Source organism: Trachemys scripta, chromosome 3, assembly GCF_013100865.1.
Source record: "Trachemys scripta elegans isolate TJP31775 chromosome 3, CAS_Tse_1.0, whole genome shotgun sequence".
NCBI lineage: Eukaryota > Metazoa > Chordata > Testudines > Emydidae > Trachemys > Trachemys scripta.
Window position 1 is genome coordinate 40,115,276 of NC_048300.1, and position 19,342 is coordinate 40,134,617.

The 19,342-nt window shown below is 41.7% G+C and overlaps 1 protein-coding gene across 2 annotated transcripts in view; it reads right to left on the reverse strand.

Annotated features, from left to right (window-relative positions):
• UBR2 (ubiquitin protein ligase E3 component n-recognin 2) overlaps nt 1–19,342 on the reverse strand; it is a 109,624-nt gene that overhangs the window by 21,113 nt on the left and 69,169 nt on the right. For both annotated transcript variants that reach the window (XM_034764494.1, XM_034764493.1), the window contains exons 29-37: nt 16,880–17,061; nt 14,930–15,129; nt 13,043–13,136; nt 11,363–11,524; nt 7,531–7,628; nt 6,928–7,003; nt 2,134–2,282; nt 1,975–2,030; nt 1,144–1,240 (exon numbers count right to left, since the gene is read on the reverse strand). In XM_034764494.1, the coding sequence (XP_034620385.1) occupies nt 1,144–1,240; nt 1,975–2,030; nt 2,134–2,282; nt 6,928–7,003; nt 7,531–7,628; nt 11,363–11,524; nt 13,043–13,136; nt 14,930–15,129; nt 16,880–17,061 (1,114 nt within the window). The remainder of the gene's footprint in view (nt 1–1,143; nt 1,241–1,974; nt 2,031–2,133; nt 2,283–6,927; nt 7,004–7,530; nt 7,629–11,362; nt 11,525–13,042; nt 13,137–14,929; nt 15,130–16,879; nt 17,062–19,342) is intronic.

Sequence of the window (19,342 nt, forward strand, 5' to 3'; positions counted from 1 at the left end):
CGAGTAAAGCTAGGGAGAGTGGAGAACAGCTATGCCACGCTCCACAGTTCCAATGACCACCCCGGGCGGTAAGAAGGAACTGAGGGGGCGCTGGGTCGGCTGGGGTATATATCCAGCGCCATGAAGGCGCCACTCCAGGGGGCTCCACAGCCGACCCACCGGATGTTGCTAGGGTAGAAAATTCTGATGATTGTGCACGCAGCGCGCGCACACCTAATTGGAATCGATATGAGCAAGCACTCGAAGAAGAACCTTGTGTTAAAGCAATTGTTGCATTACTGATTATTATTACTGTCACTATCTCAACTTACAAGGATTTAAGTAACTCACTTTTTTTTTTCAAGTTAAACTAATAGAGCTTTAAATTTTAAGTTGGGGTTTTACTGACATGCACATTACTTAATTCTTGACAGTGTTCTTCTTTTCATCAAGAAATATATTGGTTATAGCATACATGTATTTATATAAAGGGATAGATATTGGCCGGATTGTCAAAGGTGCTGAGCAACACAATCTCTAATAATTAGGCCAATATATCTGTATTTATTATATTCTATTTCAGATGACTCAGATCTCAAGTGTTGGGATGCCTAAGACTGCTCATCTATTTCTACAACCTTTTCATTCAAATAGTTTTAAAGTTAACAATGTAATTACATTATTAAAAAAATTTTCAGTCAGTATCATAAGCTATACTTTCCAGCTACTCAAACTAAAACACCCCTGAGTTCTAAGACCAAGAAATCTCAACATTATTGATCCAAATTATTTAAAATATTGTTAATAATAGTTAACAAAAAAAAAAAATCTGGGTCACAAAGAAAAACCGCCATCAGTCCATTCCACAATAGGGATTCTGTAAATTTATTTTCCTAAAGTGTATTTTTGAAACTTGATTCTTGCATTCATGGTAACAATAAGTATGCCAGAAATAAATGTTCTTATAAAATTAATGTTAAATCACGTAAATTTTAGATAAAAAAGGGTATCTGCAAGTCTCACAGCTTTTAAAGTTTCTTCAGGGTTTTATTTTCTTATATAGTTTTTCAGATAATCATATTGCTCGCTGTAAGCTAATTTGTCAGCTTTCCCAGTGGCTGCACTTATTATGCAAAAATAATTAGTATAATGTATTGAACTTACATGCAAAGAGCCTACAAAAGTGACCCTGTACTGCCGAAAGAGATGAAACTGTCCAGTGTGCTGCTGCGAATCTTGTTAATGAAGTAAGGCAGTCATCCTAAAAAAAAAAAATAAAAACACCCCAAACTAAATGTCACAATTAAACTCTTCAAGATGGAATAAAACGATGCCTTTATGACTCTATATAGTACATCTCTCTAGTTAGGTAGCTATAGTCTTTACCACAGAATTTTGAGAGATATAGATTATGCCACAAATTCAATGTAATAAAGATATCAGAGAGAGAGGGGGGGGGGGAGAGAGAGAGAGAGAGAGAGAGAGAACATGCGAGTGAGTGTAAAAACAGATTTACAGAACAGTTACAATCTCAAAGCTCCTTGCTTTGGCTATTATTATGATGAGACAAACCCAACCTATTACACTTAGCATTCATGAAGAACAGTTTAATTACATTTTACATTTGTTTAATAAAATAATAAAAATATGTGGAGATATACCTATCTCATAGAACTGGGAGGGACCTGAAAGATCATTGAGTCCAGCCCCTGCCTTCACTAGCAGGACCAAGTACTGACTTTGCCCCAGATCCCTAAGTGGCCCCCTCAAGGATTGAACTCACAACCCTAGGTTTAGCAGGCCAATGCTCATACCACTGAGCTATCCCTCCCCCGTTTCAAGTTAAATATATCAGATATTGATAGAGAAAAGAGTGGAACCCAAGTTAAAATAAAACTCCCCAATAATTTCAGGCTACAATTTTGGCACTCTGGATTAAAAAAAAAAAAAAAAAAGACAACCCAGTGATTCAGAACTGAGGCTATTTGATCTTACCTGTCGGCAAGGTAAATGACCAAATAATGGTTTATCTTCATCAGCTAAAATTCGTTCTGCAGAAGTAAAAACAAAAAAAAAGTTTCAGTGCTGTAAATTTAAATAAAAATCTGCAAGCCTCTTGCCAACACACAGTAGTTACTAAAAAGAAAATGTTACCTATAGTCTGTATTGTGTAAGCACAGCTACCCCAGCACATTATGGGTACACGCATATCTTCTTCATTGGGATGCACCTTCAGTCCCACTTTATATGTTGCAGTACCAAATGTCGTCAGCATCTCTTTAATGCTTTCAGAATAAAGCCTCCTGAGATATGAGAGAGATTGGTTTATTGGCATTAAAAAAGTCTACTCTGACAATAGGCAAATTAAACATCAAGTGGAAGCATAATATCTGAATGCTCTGATTTATACAAAGTTGACAGACCTTTTGGACCATATCCTGCTTACCTGACTCAAGCAAGTAGTCTACTAACTAAATAGTCTTGTTTGTGTGAATACTGGAAGAAGGATTTGGCATTTTAATGCTATTTTAAACAGTTTGTGCCATGCACTGGAGTAATCAATTTTTTGGTTGTCTGGATTAGACTGGAATTTTACATATTTGTACAGCACTATCCAGACTCTGTCCTCAACACAACTGGGTAGAATATAGTTAAGACTATAATGGGAGTAATATGTGCCAGTTTGAGGGCAGAATTTTTAATATATTTTCTCATTAAAAAAGGAGACTTGTTACACAACTATAATTGTTTCCAGATACGTAGATCCTGTAAATTACATTTCAATATATTAATGTGCTCACAACTTTGCACTTTTAAAAACATTTTATTTGGAGAGTTTTAAAGTATGACTTAATTAGAAATTCACAACTATTATAAAATCAAGTTTAACTTCGACCATGAAGTTATATGTATCCAATTATGTATCCATGAGTTTCTATGTGCGCCCAGGTTTACACAGACAAACAATACCAATCACTGAAATAGGGAACTGTAAGAGTATCAGAATCTGGTTCAGACGCAATAGCGAGGCCTTGATTTACACAGTGGGGTTTTTTGCATGTTTTCAGTTATGCACTGTCAATTAATTGTGACCCTTTATTTTTGTAAACAATATGGTTCACTTTTATGCGGTGCAGCACGGTCGCCAAGATGCGCGAATCTGTGGCGTAGGTATGACCCGACACTTGCGTGGGCCCCGACTGTGTGTGGGTGGGCAATGACGGGGGTGGCGGAGGGATGAGGTGCCTCCCCTCACCCCTCCAGCTGGCCTTGCAGGAGGCCATGGAAACTCTGGCCAGGGGCCCCCCCAGCTCCAGGCATGGGGTCAGGGCGTGGGGGCTTGCCCCACTCCACCCACCCGACGCTCCTGCCAGGGAGCGGAGTCCGGGCTCGCCCCACCCTGCCCCAGCACTCCTGCTGGGGAGCGGGGTTGGGGCACCGGGGCTTGCCCCATTCCACTCACCCAGCAGTACAGCTAGGTAGTGGGCTAGAGGGTTTGCCCTGCTCTGTCCGCCCAGCCAGGGGTGGCTCTATGTATTTTGCCGCCCGAAGCATGGCAGTGAGGCAGTCTTTGGCAACATGCCTGCAGGAGGTCCGCTGGTAATGCGGATTCAGCGGCATGCCTGCGGGAGGTCCGCTGGTCCCGCGCCTTCGGCGTACCCGCCGCCGAATTGCCACCGAAGCCGCAGGACCTCCTGCAGGCATGAGGCAGCCTGACTGCCGCCCTCACAGCGACTGCGGCTTGCCGTACTTGGTGCCTGGAGCCGCCCCTGTGCCCAGTGCTGCAGTCGAGGAGCAGGGTCCAGGGGCTCGCCCTGCTCCGCCCGGTGCTCCTGCTGGGGAGTGGGATCAGGGCACAGGAGCTTGCCTGCTCTCTGGCTGGAATGTCGGGCGGGTGGAGTGGGGTAAGCCACCCATGCCCCGACCCCGCTCCCCAGCAGGAGTGAAGGGTGGAGTGGGGCAAGCCCTCAACCTCGCTGCCGGGCTGGAGCACAGGGTGGGTGGGTAGAGCAGGGCAAGCATTAGGGTTGGAGCACAAGTTGGGGGGGGGGGGGGAGAGAGAGAGAGAGGCTAGATGCTAAGGGGGTGGGTCAAAGCCCACCCTTGTCTACGCCCCTAGTGCCGATGTGTCTAAACTCGTCGTTTCCCGCCCTTCCTTCACCACGCTGCTCTCAGTGTGTAATGGGATATTGGCACATTGTTCGCTTAACTTAAGCCGCTATTTATCACCCATAATAAGTGTTTACCATGAGCTCTAAGAGGAAATTGAGAGAAAGTGACTCAAAAAATGATGTGTCGTGTGTGAAGAAGCAGAAAAATAAAGTGTTGACTTTAGTACAGAAAGTGGAAATGTTGGATAGACGCGCTAAGGGTGAAGGTTCATCATCCGTGGCTAGGGCTTATGGCCTTAATGAGTCGATCGTGCGTACAGTGAAGAGAAATGAGGCAAAAATTAGAGCAAGTGTTGCTGCAAGTGCACCTAAAAGTACTAAAGTGTCATTCTATACTCTTGATATTACATACAAAAGATGGACAAAGCAATGAACATATGGATTGAGGATGAAAAACAGAAAAGGGTTCCACTGGATGGGCCAGCGATTCGAGAAAAAGCTAAGAAATTGTATGATCACTTAAAACAGGATGCTACATCAACTTTGGGGGAGAGCAGTGTAGCAAAGGAATCTACTTTTATAGCCAGCAAGGGATGGTTTGAGAAGTTCAAATGGAGGTATGAGCTGCATAATGTTAAATTGGTCAGTGAAGATGCATCTGCAGATCATGAAGCAGCAGCAAGGTTTCCACCCGAGCTGGCCGAACTCATTGAGGAGAATGTGTTAAAAACTTGCTCCGGTTTGTAACCTGATGAGACTGGCTTATTTTGGAAATGGATGCCAAAGAAAACCTTTCTTTCAAAAGATGAGAAATCTGCTCCAGGTTTCAAGGCTGCGAAAGATCGACTGACCCTTCTCATCTGTGCAAATGCAACGGGGGATTTTATGATAAAGCCAATTCTCATTTACCGAGCCCAGAACCCCCATGCACACAAGGGCAAAAATAAATATCAGCTACCCATGTTCTGGAGGTCTAATCAGCATGTGTGGGTCACTTCAGTGCTTTTTATGAACTGGTTTCATAATTGTTCTGTGCATGAAATGGAATGCTACCTGGCATTTAAGGTCCTACTGATCCTTGATAATGTTCTGGACCACCCTGCAAGCCTTCAGGCTGTGCATCCCAACGTGGAGGTGGTTTTTCTGCCTCCAAACACATCACTCCTTCAGCCCCTTGACCCAGTTGTCATCGCCACTTCTAAAGTTTATTACACTCGCTGCACCATTCGCCGTATCCTAGATGCTGTGGACAGTGATCCAAGCTTAACAGTGACCCAGTGCTGGAAGAATTACAAAATAGCAGAGTGTATTAAAAATATAAAAGTCTCTGCATGAAATAAAGCCTTCCACCATCAATGCTTGTTGGAAAAACTTGTGGAGAAAGGTAGTGGCTGATTTTTGTGGCTTCCCCGAAATGCAACACGAGGTGGAGAAAATTACAGAGCTGGGTGGTAGTGTAGGAGTGGAGGGATTTGACAATCTCCAGGAAACAGAGAGAGAGGAGCTACTCGAGTCCCACCCACCAAGCTCAATGAGAGAGCTGGAGGAGCGGATTCAGTCAAGCACCAGTGACAAGGGCAGTGAGGAGGTGGAGATGGCACCGAAGCTGCAAAAGACAATGAAGAATCTGGATAACGGTTTTCGATTGGCCAAGGAACGCTGAGACCTTTTTTTGGGGGGGCTGAAGATCCATTCATGGAACGTAGTTTGAAATTCATGAGAGAGCTTGAGGGTGTGCTGCCTCCTTACAGGGAAGTTTACAAAGACATACAGAAGAAGGCCAAACAACTGACCATAATCAGTTTTTTTTTTTTGCACATCTTCCACCACCAACCCCTCTTCCGCCACCTCCACTCCATAGCCACAGGTGGGCCGCAACCCACCCACTTAGCATCCAGGCCCACCGACCCCGACTCTGCTCCAGCCCTAGGGCTCGCCCCACTCCACTGGGTGTTCCTGCCAGAGAGCGGAATCAGGGCAGGAGGGCTTACCCCACTCCACCTGCCTGGCATTTCAGCCAGGCGGCCCAAGCGGGGCGTGCCCCTAACCCCACTCTCCAGCAGGAGCGCTGGGCGGGCGGAGGGGGGCAAGCCCCTGGTCCGGCTCTCCAGCGGAAGCGCTGGGCAGGCGGAGGGGGACAAGCCCCCGATCCCACTCTCTGGCAGGAGCACCAGGTGGGTGGGCGGAGCAGTGCAAGCCGCTGCACCCCAACCCCCTGTCCCAAGTGCATGCCTGGGGTGCCCCCCCTTGCCAGAGTGTCTATGGCCCCCCACAAGGCCGGCTGGAGGAGGTGAGTGGAAGCAGCCCCATCCTTCCTGTCCCGTCAGGGCTCCCCCCCACACTCCCCAGACACCCCAGATGAACACTCAGACTTCTGACTTCAACAACATGATGCTGATACTCTATCAAGTGCATCTTCAACATCAGTAAAGATTAGTACCTGTACTCTAATAAGTTTAAATTTCGTTAATTTTTTTTTAAATAAAACCTGTAGTACTGTACTGTATTGTATAAATTAGGGAGGTCATCTTGTGAGCCTGGAACCTAAACCCTTATGTCCCATAGATCCTTGGTATTTTTTTATGCGATTTCTATTTGCACCGTCTTTTGGGGAGTAACATAACCACCGTGTAAATCGAGGCCTGACTGGAGTGCAAAAGTAGTGGTGTACAATGGCCAATTCTCAACATAAGCTCAGCTCCTCTAATGGAAGTGGGATTCAGAGTTCTTTAGCTTATTCAGCTGAAGCACTAGAGGACACAAATATACTCCAGTTTTAGTCCTATATCCCTGCTATAACAAAGGTATGAATAATTTTTAAAGCTGAAATACCTACTTTGGTTGGAAGTCAGGCCTAAATCCTTTAGGTAGCTGTAGCTCATCCATTTTTTCTGAATTACCACAAGAATTATCTGTATAAAAGAAGTCCAATAAATGCTGTAATTATATTAATTCATCTATATGTGAATTTTACTGCTCATGAAAGTTGCAGACTGATAACATTAAAAACTGAAGTTCTGAATTCCTCAGAATAATTATAAACATGGGCAGTGGCTATATAACCTTCATCACATTTTTTTGCCAGCATCATCTCAACTGTACTATGGAAGGACCAGCTGTATGGAAAGTGTTAATTCAACCTTCATTGCCATTTAATTCTTGGCTTCAGTACTGAGACTGCAAACATGGTTGCCAGCTATATCAGTTATGACATATGGAACTGGTACATTAAGAACTAATTGGAGACCACCAAAATCAATTCACATAGGAGCAGTTATCCGATGCGAACTTTCAGAGAGACTATCAACCTGATATGGATTTAAATAAAATACCAGGAGGTAAAAGCCTCCATGTCTAAGTGATAATTTGCTGAGTCTCTTTTCAGTGACAATAACATTTCCATACTTCAGGATATATAATATTAGATCTTCAGACTTACTAGCAGTTTCTTCATCGCGAAGTATATATAATGCTTTGATTTGCTGGGATATTGTTCTCATCCATTGAGCTAGATTTGGCTGGTCTGAAAAATCCAACCTATCAAAAGACAGAATACACACATTTTTTAAAAATTAAACTAGTTCAGAATAGATATTGTGTTCTCTTTGTGAAAAAAATAATTTGCATAATTTCTCCTATGTAAGGGTGAGCACAAAGTTTGAGAAAAAAAAATCAGATATTAAGATTATGGGAGAAGAAGGGTGAAAACCATAATTATACTTCAAAATGCAACAAACCATCACCATACACCATTATAATTTTTTTAAGGGAATGAGTAATTTCTTTTTATTATTATTATTATTTTTAACTGAAACACAGTCCTGCTCCACTGTGGCATAGAATATCTGGTACATGTGCATATTTTATAGATTATTTGGATTTACCATGTAAAGTACTACTCTTACCGTATATACTCGATCATAAGCCAGTTCGTTTATAAGATGACCCCCCAAGATGGATAAGTAAAAATGGAAAATTTTTATAACCTGTTCATAAGCTGACCCTATAATTCAGGGGTCAGCAAACTTTGGCTCCCAGGCCATCAGGATAAGCCGTTGGTGGTCTGAGATGGTTTGTTTACCTCGAGAGTCCGCAGGCACTTAGGTAAACCTAAATAAACAAAGTGTCCTGGTGCGCCAGCTGCTTACCCTGACGGGCCAGGACAGCAACTGCTGGGGAAATTTTTTTTGGGGACGGGGGGAGAAGCTGGAAGTCAGGGGAGTAACCCTGTGACCACCCTCCACATGACCCCACCGCTAGCCCGGGACCCCCATATAGTCTCCCCATCCCATCCCACTCCTCCTTATCTGGGCAGGGCCAGGGGAGGATCTCTCTGACCTGCCTGGAGCTGCTCCGACAGGCTGGGCAGCGCAGCCACAGCCTGCTCTGGCGGGCCAGATTGGGCGGCGCGGCCGCAGCGTGCTCCGGCACCCAGGCGGCACGGCCACAGCCTGCTCTGGAGGGGGGTGGGACCGAGCAGCACAGCTGCAGCTGCTTTGGAAGCTGGGGGGAGAACCGTGAGGCCAGAAGTGGAGAGAGACTGGCCCCGCCTCTTCTCTTCTGTCTCTGCTAACTGTGCTGCGTCTCTTTGCTCCCTCTGTTGGGGGGGAGGGGCTGTGTCCCACCTCTCCCGCTCTACACCTGTTCATAAGCTGACCCCCCTCTCTGGTACTTCCCTTTTTTACTAAAAAAAGTCGGCTTATGAACGAGTATATACGGTAATTTTCCTATATTCTGCAGTGGTGCATCTTACACATTTGCTAAAATCTCCTACCCCCTCATTCAGAAGACCAACTCACTGTGATAGCTATATCATCAAACACCTTATTCAAAGTATTATCTGTATGCTATTATCAATAGGGATAATAGAAATTCACAAATCCTGAAGCCTTAAAGTCTCCATAAAGATTTTAGTTTCAACAGAATCAAATTTCATGTTTGAATTATTGTTAGTTTTTTTGGGTTGCAAATATGACTTTTTACCCATGTTACAATTAGTAAATTCTTAACCACACAAGTCTCTGTTTCAAGTTGTGTGGACATAGTTTTGTCACTGCCCCTGTAAAATGTACTTGCCGGGAGAAATAAGACAGCGTTCAAGGAGGGGGACGGACGACAACTAATCCACATGACATAGTTTGAGTGTGGTGGATTCTACTCTGGCAGAGCAAATCTCTTTAATGCTGCTCTGACCTCTTAATCTGATAATTACTGACGTTCACTCAACTACAGGTTCTGCCATGTGCCACTGTGCTACACATATCTTTTAAATTAGATATTTTTTCTATAAACCCAATCTAAAATTTATCAGGATACCATTAAAAAATGTTTATTATATTCCAGAACTTGTGTTACTGAAGAGAGTTTTGAACATATATGTGCGTTTATGTAGGCAATAAAATTTTCAATAGATAATGACCAAAACAAATATTAATGGATTGCACAAAAAGAACTTGCTGTATAAAGTGTCTTTGAATAAAAGCGACTGTATGTAAATATATCTTTTTTCATGGTCACAAGACTATTACAAATGCTAACAGATAAGCAGTACTGTAATCTACAGAAAAGTCACCCTTTTTAGTTTTATCTGCTTTGACAACATTTGACCTGGAAAAGCTCCACAATTCATTGTTATGTGGAGATGTGCTGTCTGTGGACTACTGCAACAGAGACAGACATACTGAAGAAAATTGTATTCATGTCCTCATCTGCTTTGTGGGGCTTCCACAGCACTAATGCAAGATTTAGTTTTATCATACAGAGGCACACTGATGCAGTCCACTATTATCAGTAACTTATAATAACTTAGCACAGAAACTTTGTGGTCTGCTATCTAAAAAGAACTTAAGAATTGTAGGTTTGTGACAGGGTGCTGGGCAACAACAGCTGAGCCAGCACTCTGGTCACTGGAACTCTAATTACTCTAGAACAGATCTTACTAAGAAGAGCTGTGCCTAATTGATGGGTTGAGGAGAACTAAGAGGCTAATTAGACCATTACACAGATGATACAAGAGGCACAAGATGGAAGTGGAGGAAGCAAAAAGAGAGAGATCACTTTCCTCTGCTTGCCTAAGGAGCTGAGGGCTCCCTATGGACTATAGGGGTGAGGCTATGTATTGTATAAGGATGGTGGAACCTAATATTGTAAATAAACTGCACTGGGTGTTTTATCAGCAAAAAGAGCTGAGCTGTTTGTGGACTTGAGCAGAGGCAGGAGCAAGTGAGCCCTGCCACATGTTGAAAATAAATATTTAATGTTTAAAACTTGTAATAAATGTATGTACAGGGCACCTAAGCCCAAAGGTATTTGAAGTTCTTACCGAAATAATTAAAGCAAGAAACCACCACGCTCTACCCACCAAAATAATGGAATTTGTACATATGATTTAACAAGAATAAATTATAGTTGTTTTGGAGGTCTGCTTTCTGACTGAGGGAAATCCTCAGTGCCTGTGAGATCATATCAAGTGGAAAATTCAACCTTGCACATACACAAAAATACACACACAACAACTAGAGAGTCTCCTCCCCTGGTAATTGGAGGGAAACTCTACTCCCTGGTGTGCAGAAGCAGCTATTCTTTCCTTTCTGCACCCATCTTTACCCCAACACTCACCTTCCTCCCTGATTTTTCCTGCCTTTCCCCTTTCCATCCATTCCCATTCTCCTTTTACAGTCCAAATTTCCTTCCAGCCCTTTGCTCTCCTGCTGACTCCAATCGGTCACCCTTCCTGCCACTCTATATTCCCGACTCCTACCAATCGTCCTCTCTGTCCTCCACACATTCCTCTGCTCACAATTATCCTCATTTCCCAACCACAAAGCACAAGAGGCAGCTATCTTGACTGAGGGCAGCCTGGTACTAGATTCAGATTATCAAAATAATGGGAAATGGTGACAATTTTGAAAAGCTCAGGAGTTTCACATGACAATATCTGCTGTTCCTGAGATGAGCAGCTTTTAAAAAAAATATCACAAGACTCTCTATAACAATGCAAGTTGGCAATTCTGAAGTCCACTGACTGTGTTTAATTCATATTCCAGTTTCAAGAACAGTAAAACATTTTAAAATTTGTTATAAGTACACATGCACCTCCCAACTGTGCAAACATTTACCATCTCACATGGCACTTATGTGTCGCTCTGGTAACAGACATGTGCAGAATTGGGCCCTGATTCTTTAGATTACACAGATAGCTTAATTACAAATTTGATTTAAGAGTGGGCTTTTTCCACAGTTAACAAGGATACTTATAAAAGCAAACTGACCTGTTAAATAAACCTCTTGGTGGAGGAAGTAGAGGAATAACAGTGTTGCTTAAACATTCACAAAGAGGGCAAAGGAATTCACCATTTTCTACATCATAACTTGTATGCACTCGTAATCTCTGTTGTCTTCGTTGCTCCTTTGCTTGAACAGCATCAAAATACCTTTAAAAAACGATATATTAATTTAATGTTTGTCAGTAAAAATAGTATTTTAATGTATGAATCAATATGTACGGACATTTTTTCCATGCTCATGTAAGAACATTATCTAAAATACAAATATTGGATATGAAAATTATATTCTTAGATCAAAGATTATGAATTGCTAGCTCTAGCTAATTTTTTAAACCAAAGGAATTAGTCCAATGGACCTCAAAATGGCTTAAAGTAAGATTATTTCCAGGTTTAAAGATCAGGATTTTCTAGATTTTTTTTAAAGTAAGTTTTAAATAGATTGTAAGAAGAAGGGTTTGGGTAGAATCCTAGACTTCAGGTTTATTCAGAAAAAAAATAATTTTAGCAATGAATAGTGCCTCTTCAAATTTTCATAAAAAGAATGTTCTCTGTTCACAATTTTGTTGGCCATTGCAAGAGAAACCAAAGTACCAAGACAAAAGTTTTATGCAGTAATAAGTGCTCCAGAACTAAAGAATCAAAATTCCAAACATAGAACTCCATCCTGAGTGCAGTATGGGAGTCTGCTTGCTCAGAGCAGCAGAAACAAATCTTGATGTTAAGCCACTTGGGAAGTGGATTAAGCTAAACGAGAAAAGGGAACTTATTCCAAAATAAGAGAGAGAGTGTCCACATGGGCGCTTATACTGAAATAAATATTCCAGAATAGCTATTTTAGTAATTTTCCAAGTGTAGACAAACCCTTACACACTGCCAACTTCCACTATTATTCAAGTTCTTTTTCTGATCGTAAACTATGTTCTAATCAGGAAACAGAAGCAATGCTGTAAAGACTTGTGACTAATCAACAAACTAACGAAGCTCAACATTTGAATACTGAATAGTTGCAACAAGACGTACCAGCAAAAATAGCAGTCTAGCTAATTAAAGAACAAACTCAAGAAAATACGGACATCCTACAAGCAGAAAAAATGCTATATTGCACAAATAAGTTATTCACGGCAAATTATTTGCTCAACTCCAGATTAAGCAAGAATTCAAACATTTTTTTTAAACATTAAAAACTAGCAATGGCTGTAAAGTATTGATCATTTCAGGATGCATATTTAATATTATGGCAATATCCTAGCATTATACAAATACTATTTACATATGAAGGTAAGCCGTTCTAGCTTCTACAGACATTATTTAAACTTTTATCCACTCAACTTTAAAACTGTTAAGTGGTAAACTAATTTTTTTTAAGTAGTAACAGCATGCACGTAAATTCCTTCTCTATATGACAACTCATCAAGATGACAGATGCTAAACTATCATTTCTAATAATTCTTGTTTGAATTTAGCTATAATAGGATCTTTCTTTTTTATCTTAGATATCTTTATCGGTCTATAACAGCCTTTATTTTAAATTATGTATTTGAAATCTAATCCTTCCACTGAAGTAAACGTTAAGACTCCAACTGCTATTAGTGGAAGCAGGATTGGATCATTTATGTCTAGCTGAAAATAAAGTTCACTTCTGTTAACTCTAAACATGGCAATTACCTTTGCCAACAGTGAGCGTGCATAATATGTCCACAGCTACCCGTGTGTGTTCCACATGACAGCTCTGGATGCATGAATAATGGGTCATATTTTTCTGCATAAAAACAAACATTTTTGCATTTAAATCTTTCTATAATAAATAGATGTTTATTGCGGACATTAAAATATTTACATTTGTCATTTACATGCTTTATTAAATGTTATTAAAGAATCGCCTTTTTTTATTATTCCTTTAAGAAAGTCAATTTAAAGCACACTACCGAGCTCTACTAATCTACTTTTTAGCTAGGTTATCTGAAACACAGTTTAAAGGTTCAGTTATAAATACATAATAATTAGTTATTAAAGATGAAATCATAAACAAACAGGCCCTGAATTTCAGAGGCACTGAACACAAGCAGCACCTATTCCGTTTAACTGGAATTTTGAGTGTTCAGCACCCTGGGGGGAAGGGGGGGAACCAGGCCTACAGAACATTATTAATTTTATATAAGTGGAATAGAGAGGTATGATATAGTACAGAAAAATATTGTGTATTTGCATACACGTAATATGAACAGAGAATATTTCAGATGAGCAATCCCAACCAACCAAAAATGAGCTGTTCCAGAAAAGTCTTGAAACCAAAGTGTTTTTTCTGAGTTTGTCTACCAAAAAGAATCTAACAAGGGGAAAAAAAAACAAAAAAAAAAAAACACACCTGTATGGAGAAATATTTTATACAGATTATTAAGGCATATGTCACTTATACACATTAAATGAACTGACTGCTGCCAAATGTTTAACATAAATCCAGATATAGAACAACTGATATAGGTACAATTTATGTCCTAACATAATATATCCTCTGTGTAGTGAGAGGTTAGGGCCCAGAGTGATTTCTGAGTAGGGTATAAATGGGGGAGAAAATCGGGAGACTCTGATGGTATGTCTATGCTGCAGCTGGGAGCTAGTACTAACACACAAAAAATATCAACGTAGGACGTTCCAACTCAAGCTCTCAAGCCTAGAGGATGAAGTGAGTTTGAAAGACGGAGCAGAAACATTCACCTTTATACATGTATATGCTAGCCTGGACCCTGCTAATGAGTCTGTATAGGCAGGGTGTGTAGCTCACTCCCACCTGCACTGCAGACATTCTCAGGCAGAAAATTATAGGAGTTTCACTGGCTGAGGCAATCATGAAGCTGAGCCGGTAATTCTGCTCCTAACAAGCCTCCTCATGCATAGCGAAAGGTCTATTTGAAACACTGGGGCAGGCAGCTCCATTTGCCACTATAGCTAGATATCAGCACTGCCTCTTAATTTATTATAGCATATTTTGTTTCAGGCTCTGCCTACCAGACAGTGGGGTATTTTTGCTACATCTTGCGCTATCAGGCTTCCAGTTACACCAATAATAGGGATGGAATAAAGAAAAACGTGGAATTAACATCTGAAAGCCACTGAGGAATGGCTTGGTGTTACAAACTCAAATAACTGGAAAACATTTAATGGCTTCATACGCACAAGCCTTTTAATAATGACTTCTAGATCAGCTCCAATACATCCCTATTGCCACTCTGATTCCCATTACTCTACCCACAAAAATATAAAGTACCTTCACCTGACACACCTCAGTTTTCAGTAACTGAATTTATAATTATGACTAGAAGAAGCATTTTAGATATTGTATTGCCTCTGTTTTCTAGCTACCACTTATGAGGCATGTTCCTAACAAAGTCAACAAGCGTTTTGCCATTGACTACAATGTTTGAACTTGTTCACAATTATATAGTTAACTAATGAAAAGGGGCACAGTGGAACACATCTACTTCAGAATAAGAAACAAGGCAGATACAGATGATTCTTTCAGAATGTTATAGTAAAAATATGAACACAACTTACCAGGATCCTGAATAACTTTGTTCCGGTTTTTAGACAATACAGTTGATCTCTGAACAAATGCTGCCAAGACCATAGCCCTGCTGTCCACTTTAACCTCCTGTTCTTCTTGACACAATATACAGGTAACAACCTGTCTCCGTTCAGTCACTCTAGTTTGCTTTGGTCCCAAAGCTGTAAGCTTTGTATCTGAAACTGTAGGACTGAAATCAAATTATACTAGTGAGTACATCATTTGACATTTAAATTAGATCATGCTTTAAGTTTTTAATAGTTTACTGATGTAGTTTTATGTTCATTCATTATAATTTTGTAAAAAAGCAAACATTTGTCATATAGTAACTCCACACTTAATGTTGTCCCGGTTAACGTTTTGTTATTAGGTTGCTGATCTATTAGAGAACATATTCCTTTAAAGTCCTGCAACTTTCCCTTGTAACATTGTTTGGCTCCCCTGCCCAGTGCTCCAGTCTGGGAGCGGGGTCCAGGCGCAGTGGCTTGCCCGCTCCCTGTCTGGAGCGCCCAGAGCAGGGCAAGCCCTGGCACCCAGACCCCACTCCCCGGCTGGAGCGCCCGGCGGGCGGAGCATGGCAAGCCCCAGTGCTCCAACCCCGCTACGCCCTGCCTCAACCAAGCTTCACAATCATTGGTGACTACAGTATTAAATTGTTTAAATTATTTAAAACTTATACTGTATATGTATATAATGTCTTGTCTGGCAAAAAAATTTCCCTGAAACATAATGTAAATTGGGGGGAGGTTAATTCTTATGGGGAAATTGGATTCACTTAACATCATTTCGCTTAAAGTTGCATTTTTCAAGAACATAACTAGGATGTTAAGTGAGGAGTTACTGCATATACATCCATGCATGTGTCCCCAAAAACCACTGTACAACAATACATTTCAGAGAGACCTTATGTCCTCCAGATGTTGACAACAGGAAAATATTCTTGGCTTTCTTGAAATCATATTTTAACAGTTTCCAGATTAAAATTGCAGTTAAATCATTAAAACTAAGCTTGAAAGTAAAAGCTAGAGAGGTGTATGCAAATCTTAGTGTTTAATTTGGTGTGTTTTTTAAAGTTTACAACTAGGGGGACAATAATTTAATATCCAATTACACCTAGTACACAGGGGTTATTGTTAAAGATAGCATCCAAACTCAATCAAATACTGGAGGCTTTGGTTTCTACCCAACAACTTCTTAACAGATTGGTTTTGCTAGTTTAAGATGACATTTTAACACTCTTAATGTAGGTTTTTTAACGTTAATGGTCTATTGTTGGGTTTGGAATACTACATTCAGGATTTCATAAGTACTACCAGAGAGTTTTATAAATCTTGATTCAGACCAGATAAAACAGAAATCCTCCCCTGGGAGCAATGAAGCTTCATTTCTATACACTGCCTACTCCTATACAAGTAGAGGCCACGCTTGTACTTTTCCCAGCTGTCCCCAACTGCTTCACATACCAAATACGACATGTTTTCCATCTGTCAATCCCCCACAAAATACACCGTAATTTGGATCTTCAGTCGGTTATAAACAATTTTTCCCCCCTCTCACAAATAGATATTAGTTAGTCCCACTTCCCTATGTCCAAAACAACTTTCCCTAGTATAATTAACAATTAATTATCATGCTGACCACACTTCGTAACCAAGATTTTATAAGTCAGGCAGGTTTGAGGGTTTTTTTTGTCTGTTTAATTTTCTGAATCAATCAGTCATGGATATTTAGTGCAATTCGGCTATAATCTTAGCAGTGTGCAGAAAAAAAGTGGTCTGAAAAAAGCAACAAATGGTCTGAAAGAGCTGGACAGTTGTCTGCTGAGAAAAGGAAAATTTAGCTTTTGAGTTCAAATAGAAAGACTAGAGAATATTTGATTTGAAAGTAACAAAAGAGATTTATCAACTCTCTCAAAGTTTCTTAAAATGTTTTCCCTTCACCTGTTATCGAGTACTCTGGAGGTTGAAGTAGCTAGTTCTTCTAAAGTCTGCTGAAAGAGTTCTTTGTTCTCATCAATGAAGTGCCGCTGCATCTCAGACATCTGAGCCATGATCTTCTCTCTGCGCAGCCTGGCAATCTCAGCTTTTCGCTTCCTCTCAGCTTTGTCTTTATCTCGTGAACCCTGTAACGTTATCGTTCAGTTAATAATTTTTAAAACATATTGCAATGGACCAAAAACGGTTCCTAACATTTCTGTAACTGTTGTTCTTTGAGATGTGTTGCACATGTCCATTCCAATGGAGGTGTGTGCGTGCCCCGAGCAGAGTTGCTGGATTTTTTTCCCTTAGTTGTATCTGTTGGATCAGCTCTAGCACCCCCTGGAGTCACGTGCTAATAGCGTCAGTATAAAGGACCCTGCCAACCCCTCTCCCCTTCAGTTTCTTCTTGCTGACCGCCTCTGGGAGAAGGGACTGAGGATAGGTTTTGGAATGGACACATGCAATGTGTCAAAGAACAACTGTTACAGAAAGGCTAGTAACCTTTTTTTCTTTTTCAAGTGCTTGAACATGTCCATTCCAATGTAGGCGACTCTCAAGCAGTTGCACTGGAGGTGGGTTTGGAGATTAAGGACAGGCCGACTGTAACACAGCCCAGTCGAAGCTGGCATGCTCTGTCCTGTTGTGTAATGGCATAGCGAGTCATGAACGTGTGAACTGACAAGCAAGTTGCCACCCTGCAGATGTCCTGATTTAGAACTTGTGCCAAAGAAGCGGCAGAGTAGGCTTGGGACCTTGTAGAATGCACTGTAGGTTAGCCCGGGGCAGAATATCCACAAGCTTGTAACATGCTCTGAGACACGAAGTAATCCACGATGAGATTCTCTATGAAGAAATGAGACGACCTTTCATTCTTTCTGCTATTACTATGAACAGCTGAGTGGATCTGTGGAATGGTTTGGTTCTTTGTATGTAAAACAGACAGGGCACATTGAATGTCCAACGAACAGAGGCAATATTCTTCTCTATTTGCATGTGGCTTATGGCAGAAAAACTGCTAGATAGCAATGGAATTGTGAAACCTCTTTCGTAAGGAATCTCGGGTGTGGTCTCAACTGAATGTTGTCCTTGAAAAAGACCGTATATGGGGGCTCCAAGGTAAAGGCTGGCCGAAGTGATGGCCAGCAGGAAGCCTACTTTCCTTGGGAGATGCAACAGCAAGCATGTTGCCAGAGGGTTCAAATGGGGGCCCTATGAACTTTGACAGGACAAGGTTTAGGTCCCATATAGGGATGGGAATCCCTGACTGATGAAAGGGCTAGACTTTGTTGTCCGAGCAGAAGCAGGTAATCTAGAATAAGTTGCAGGGATGGCTGCAAGGGCAGGAACACCAGATGGAGGATCACTTCCATTTTGTCAGGTATGTGGCTCTGGTAGATGATTTTCTACTGCCCATTAGGATCTCATGGACTTGCTCGGAGCAAACTAGCTCCTCCGGATTCAGCCAGGGACCTTCCAGGCTGTCAGATGAAGGGATGCGAGGTACAAATGCCGCAGTCGGCCATGACCCCAGGATATCAAGTTGGGTTCAGCAGAAATTACAGTGGTGTCTCCATTTCCATGGCTAGAAGGGTGGAGAACCAATGTTGCCTGGGCCACACCAGGGCTAGGAGGATGACCCATGCTCAGTCCCACCTGATCTTCATCAAAACCTTGTGAATCAGTGGGATAGGAGAAAATGTGTAGTACAGGTGCTCTGTACACTGTAACCGGAACGCATCTGCGAGAGACCCTGGGCTGTGACCTCGCAAGGGGAACTGGGAGCATTTCCTGTTGGTTCAGGTGGCAAACTGATCTATAAGGGGAGTCCCCCACCACAGGAAGATGTCCCTCACAATGTCTGGACAGAAAGACCTCTCATGGTGAGAGGAGAAAGATCTGCTGAGGCTGTTAGCTGGTTCTGAGTCCCAAGAACATAAGATACCTCTGACTGATGGAGTGATTGATATAGAACTCCCACAGATGGATTGCTTCCTGGCCCAGGGGAAAAGAACACGGCCCACCCTGCCTGTTTATGTAGAACATAGCAATCATATTGTCCGTGAGGATTAAAATGGATTTGCCAGACAGGCTAGACACACTGCCCTAAGTTCCCTGACACTGATGTGCAGAGAGAGCTCTTCTTGAGTCCAAAGATCTTGAATTCTGAGGGATCCCCCTAGGTGGGCTCCCTAGCCAGGGCCAACACATCGCATACCAGAGACAAGGACGGCTGGGGATTCAAGAAGGGTACCCCTGCACATACAATCTGGCTGTCCAACCACCAAATTAGCAAGTCAAGGACCTGTACTGGAATTCTGAGCACTGAGTCAAAGTGATGGCAAGAGGGGGAGTAGACTGGCTAGCCAGGCTTGTAGAAGTTGGAGTCATAGTCTTGCGTGTTTACTATATGTGTGCATGATGCCA